The sequence below is a fragment of the Bufo gargarizans genome, chromosome 4 (genome assembly GCF_014858855.1).
Source record: "Bufo gargarizans isolate SCDJY-AF-19 chromosome 4, ASM1485885v1, whole genome shotgun sequence".
NCBI lineage: Eukaryota > Metazoa > Chordata > Amphibia > Anura > Bufonidae > Bufo > Bufo gargarizans.
The window spans coordinates 113,065,698-113,071,697 of NC_058083.1; the positions used below are offsets into that span (position 1 = coordinate 113,065,698).

General features: G+C 40.5%; 1 protein-coding gene across 1 annotated transcript in view; it reads left to right on the forward strand.

The window, feature by feature from the left end:
• The window catches only part of AP1S3 (adaptor related protein complex 1 subunit sigma 3), a 47,181-nt gene extending 41,757 nt beyond the window's left edge, over positions 1-5,424 (forward strand). Inside the window, exon 5 of the mRNA XM_044290743.1 lies at positions 4,725-5,424. Coding sequence (XP_044146678.1) covers positions 4,725-4,760 — 36 coding nt within the window. The 3' untranslated portion in view covers positions 4,761-5,424. The remainder of the gene's footprint in view (positions 1-4,724) is intronic.
• The last annotated feature ends 576 nt before the right edge of the window (positions 5,425-6,000 follow it).

Below are 6,000 nucleotides of genomic sequence, written 5' to 3' on the forward strand. Positions count from 1 at the left end.
GTGCTGTGGACCGCAAATTGTGGTCAACAAAGCACGGGCACCAGCTGTGTGATCGTGATGTGGATTGTGGACCCATTCAAGTCAATGGGTTGTTTTGCGGTCGGGTGAGCGCTGAGGCCTCTTCACAGCATACCAACCACAGGGCCGCACATTGTATAGCGGCTGTGCTTGGTATTGTGGCCCAGGCCTATTCACTTGAATAGGACTGAGCACCCATAGGCCACGTGATCAATGAATGTGAGGTCACTGGCCTCCACATTGTACCCTGGAGTGCCATGACTTTTCAAACAGCTGATTGACGGTGGTGCCAGGAGTCTGACCCCCACCGATCAGATATTGGTGACCTGTCCTGAAGTAGGACATCAATATTTTTCATTCATTAGGCTCCATTCAAACGTCCGTAAGTGTTTTGTGGATCCACGGATCCGGAAAACACTGACACCGGTAATGTACGTTCCGCATTTTGCGGACCATACATTGCCAGCACTAATAGAATATGCCTATTCTTGTCCGCAATTGTGGACAAGAATAGGACATGTTCTATTTTCTTCAGGAACGGAGATGAGGGTCCGCATTTCCGGATCCGGGCCGCACATAGAAATGAATGGGTCCGCGGAACGAAATTGCGGAAGTGTGAATGGGGCCTTAGTTGTCCGTTCACAGGCCATTTTTGGGGGCAACCTGTTCTCAGCAGTAGTGAGGTAATATGGCGTTACGTTCTTCACGTCTACTGCTGACATGTGTATTCACATTCTATCTGAACAACGCTCTGAGGGCTACTGGTATAAAGTAATTCAGAGAAGACTTAAAAGCGTAACTAGTAAATTGCTCAAAAAGAAGAAATGAATCACAATTCAGTATGAATTCCCGTACTTGCACCACACCTAGCTTTAGAATTCTGACTATGCACTTGGCTGCTCTGATGTTTTTCAGTAATACTTATTGACATTTAGCAAAATTGTGAAATGCTAAACAAATTCTAAAAAGATGCTTTATTTACTAGCAGAAGGACCCGGCTTCGCAGGGGTATATTTCATCTATTTCTTTTAATGTTTCTGTGTGTCGTTAAAAGATATCCAGAGTATCCCCCATAACAGTGACTTCTATAGCACCCCGCCCCTTTAACAGTGAACCCCACAATTCCCCACCCCTTAACACTGACCCCCCCCCCACAGTGCAACGCCACTTTAAAATGGGACCTCCACAGCAGCCCAACCCCTTAACTTTGACCTTCACAGCAGCCCGCCCTTTTAACAGTGGGTTTCACAGCACACCACTCCCTTGACAGTGACCTCCACAGCAGTTGCCCCTTTTAATAGTGGCCCCTGCCCCCTTTAACAGTGACCTCCAGAGTGTTGAATGTGAATGCAGTCCTAAAGAGACACCAACATTCAAACACATACCTTCTACCCCATGCAAATTTCTTATCATGCACATCTAAAATTAATAAATTGACCCTCCAAGTTCCCCTTACCCAGGTGCATTTGCTTCTGTTTATGGGTAGCAGGTAAGGGTACTTTAACACTAGGGTTTTTTCCTTTCCGGCATAGTTCCGTCCTAGGGGCTCTATGCCGGAAAAGAACTGATCAGTTTTATCCCCATGCATTCTGAATGGAGAGCAATCCGTTCAGGATGTCTTCAGTTCAGTCTTTTTGACTGATCAGGACAGAGATAATACTGCAGCATACTACGGTTTTATCTCTGTCCAAAAAAACTGAAGACTTGCCTGAATGCTAGATCCCGCATTTTTTTTTCCCATAGGAATGTATCAGTGCCGGATCCGGCATTCAAAATACCGGAATGATGGATCCGTCCTTCCGGTCTGCGCATGCGCAGACCTGTAAAAATGTGAAAAAATTATCGAAACTTATCCGTTTGTCCGTATGACAGATGGATCCGTTCTGCAATGCATTTGTAAGATGGATCAGGATCCTGATCAGTCTTAAAATGCAGTTGGCATACGTTTTGCCGGATTCCTCTGCCGCAAGTGTGAAAGTAGCCTAACACACGTGTACTGTAATTGTCTTTTGTCTCACTAGTTCTTTTGTAATCTGTAGTTTTATAATAGTTTATCCATCTGTAGTTTTATTCAATCCTTGCTGTGAAAAAAATTTGCTCTCAATACACAGACTTCCTCGTGAGCCTGTGATAGACCTTTTTGTATATTATTTTTGAGGCCATGATTGGACAGTGGCTTTAAGGATGATGGTTTGGAGGAGATTGGTTACAAGGTAAAATAGCTTTCATATGGATGGAGAAAGGCAAAGGAAAATTAGTGTCAGGGTTTACAAAACAGAGAGAAAAAAAAATCTTCAAAGATAGAGATAAAATGTCTCTCTAAATCGACATGCAAGATCAGCTAGACCACCAAAATGGATACCATCAGGTAAACTGATGAAAGCTCATCTTTTAAGAGCTAGGAGGTCAAGGTCCTCTCTCTTCACTTAAAAAACATACATCCTTCCTTCTATAGCAAAACCACTACTACTAATTCCCTTGGCCTCAAAGGATATGTAGCCATTAAGAAGCTCCATTTGAGGCCCCCATAGCAGATTCTGCGTGCAGGACTTTTTTTTTCTCCAGAAGAAAAAGCTGCATCCTCAACAGAAACCGGTTGGATCCATTTTAGTCAGTGGGATATGTTTGGCACTGTTCAGTTCCGTTATACAGTATGCCGAATCCTGCACTTTCCTGCTTTTCTTAGGAGCAGAACAATGGAAATCGCTAGAGGTAGTGTCACCCCAGCTTAACATGGAGTAAGAATTTCTACACTAATGAGTCCGAGTTTGAGATCTTTGGAAACAACAGAACGCAGGCCACAATAGTGAGGAAACTTTTAAACCAGGTCTACAACCATCAGTCTTGTGTGGTGGGAGATCAGATTTTGGGATCTACATAATGTACATCTACATAATGATCAAAAGGATACCTGCCATTTCAAAAAACTTCTGACAAGTCATAGTGGTATGTCAGAAGTTTTGATCTTTGAAGGTCCAAATGTTGGGACCCCCCGCGGATCCCCGGAACAGCTGGGTGCTGTGTCCCTTTAGTTTTATATCTGAGGGTGCCCAATCAGAGTGGTGTGCGAGCCCATACAAAGGATGTAGTAGTATGTGGCTTGTACACTACTAATCTCACCTTAATACACTTTATTTCCATGGACTTGTCTTATGCCTGGTAGGCCGGTTAGAGAGCTACATTATGTGCACATTTGCACCCATTTAGTAGTGCTCCAATGCATCTAAAATAATGATAATAATCTAGTTTTATTTTTGGACTGTAGACTGAAAATTATTAATGGGGTAGCCATCTTTCCTGAGCTGTCGTTAAAGCAGTTGTGCAGAGGAATAATATTGATAGGTCATCAATATCAGATCGGCGGGGGTCCAACTCCCGATGACCCCCCACCAATCAGTTTTTTGACAAGGTTGCACTCATTTGAGTGCTCCATCCTCTTCAAAGTTTACCTGTGTGCCATCTACTTTGGAGCAGAGGTAAAGTGTAGTTACAACTGCTCATCCGATTCACTTGACTGAGACTGAGCAGTTGTAATTACACTTCACCTCTGCTACAGAGTAGATGGCATGCAGGTAAACTTTGAAGAAACTTCAAACAGCTGGGGGGTGCTGGGTGTCAGACCCCTGCCAATCTGATATTGATGACCTATTTTTATATTCAAAATATTAAAATATTTTTCCAATACGGCAAATGGCATAACCGAAAAAAGGGTCAAAATGGCCAATATGCCATTTTTTCATTGCTTCTCTTACCCCCAAAAAATGTAATAAAGTGTTATCAAAAGGTCACAAACACTCCAAATTGGTATAAAAAAAAGGTACAGATTGTCCTGCAAAAAACGAGCCCCTAAACAGCTCAGTAAACATAACTTAAATTATTTTTTTCAAAGTTGAAATTTATTTTTACACTACACTACACTAAAAAAACTTATACATATGGGGTATCGTTGTTATCCATACTGCCCCGGAGAATAAAGGGCATGGGTCAGTTTTGCCTCAAACAAAACGCCGTGGGAACAAAACCCATAAAACTGTGGAGGAATTGTGTGTTTTTTTTTTTTTTTTCAATTCCACCCCATTTGGACTTTTGGAATACTGCTTCCCGCTACATCTTATGCCATAATTAATGGTGGCATTAAAAAGTACAACTTGTCTCGCCAAAAATAAGGCCTCATACAAGCTATGTGACCGGAAATACAAAAACTTTATGGCTCAAGGAAGATAGGGATGAAAAAAAAAACGCTGGTAGTGAAAGGGTTAAAGGTCTTGAGTTTAATAAAAATGAAAAATAAAAAAAAACATTTCCAGATATTGTATTGGGCATTTCTGAGCTGCTAGAGAGGAGAGAGCCACTACAAAGAGCATCTCTTGTTCTGGAGGAGTCAGCATGTCGGTTTATTACCTGAACAGCCCATTGATTTAATTGGGAACTATATAATACTTCATTTCTCCTCTAGGGGCCCTGCAAAGGAATTGAACATGTGCTGCTGAGGTATCTTATGGTCAGGTTATTGTCTGGGGATTCGAACAAAAGGGAATTGTCCAAAAAATAAATGTAAAACCCCTTTAAACTGTAGAATTAGCTTTGCAACTATATGCAAATTAATCGTGAACTGTATAAGTGTCAAATATACGTGAATTATGGCAAGTATAGTATTTTAATGACTACCAATATTTATATGTTTGTTTTGTTTTTTACTGTTTTAGACAATGGAAGAGTACATGAACAAACCAACATTTTAAGTGAGTTACTTGAAGTTCCGATCACAGGAGAAGAAGCAGATCATACAATGAGATTTCTGATTGGGCAGAAGATGTGGCAACCGCACTAAAAGATAGGAGGGCACCGCTGGGCGGTCCTCCTGCCATCCTGCAACGGGACAGCACAAAATCAAATAGGACATGATACCTAGACTACTTTGCCCTTTGCAGCTGTATGGACCTAGATGTATGCAGAGTGAATAGACATATGCAAAGGAATCCTTGCTTTTTAAAGAAGAAATAAAATATTTTTTTATGTACTGTATATTTGGCTCTTGTAATTACCAGAATGACTGACTTCCTAAAAATGCTGACCAAAGCAAGGACTTTAGGGAATGTTTTTTTTTTTTTTTGTTTTTTTTAATATATTGATACGTATTGACATATTTGGTGTAAATGGACTTCTTGGGCCTTATTTATCAAAACTAACAGAAAGGCTGATCTTCTTGCCCATAGCAACCAATCACAGCACAGATTTTATTCTTTGATAGGTCTGATTTGGTGCTGTATGCAAGAAGGCCAATGATTCTGTTGGTTTTGGTAAATGAGGCTCAGTGCTTTCTTCATGTAGAATGATCTATGAAATATTAATGTAGATCCTGAAAATCACAAATATCCTCAATAAATGGAAAAGGTTATTACATAATCAGTGTGTATTGCACCTGTAGATTTTTCAAGTATTTTACTTTTAAAAGTGCTTTGAAGAACTTCTAGCTATGGCTCTCTCATATATATCTGGCTATTTCTTATATCTGTCTATCTCTCATATCTGTAGAACTAGACGTAGCAGCACACCACTGTATGCACTAAGACACAAGTAGATGGTGAAAATGTGAAAAAAGTAAAATGCATGACTTAGCGCATATTATTAATCAAAAATCTGTCAGGCCCATCTACCCACGACAAGGTGGCTTCTAACAGACGGGACCTACTCTAACACATGCTTGTATCCTACAAGATTCTGGTCAAAGGAGCATCCAGCTATTGTGATATTCCTAAATAAAAACACCAGGTAGGTGGGCCTATTCAAATCTATCTGGGTATCATATCTATCTATAACCCCCAAAAAGTTGGGACACTGTAAAATGTAAATAAAAACAGCATGCAATGACTTGCAAATCTCACAGACACATTTTATTTACAGTAGATCACAGAACACATATCAGATGTTGAAAGTGAGACATTCTACCATTTTAGGAAAAATGTTAACACATTTAAAACT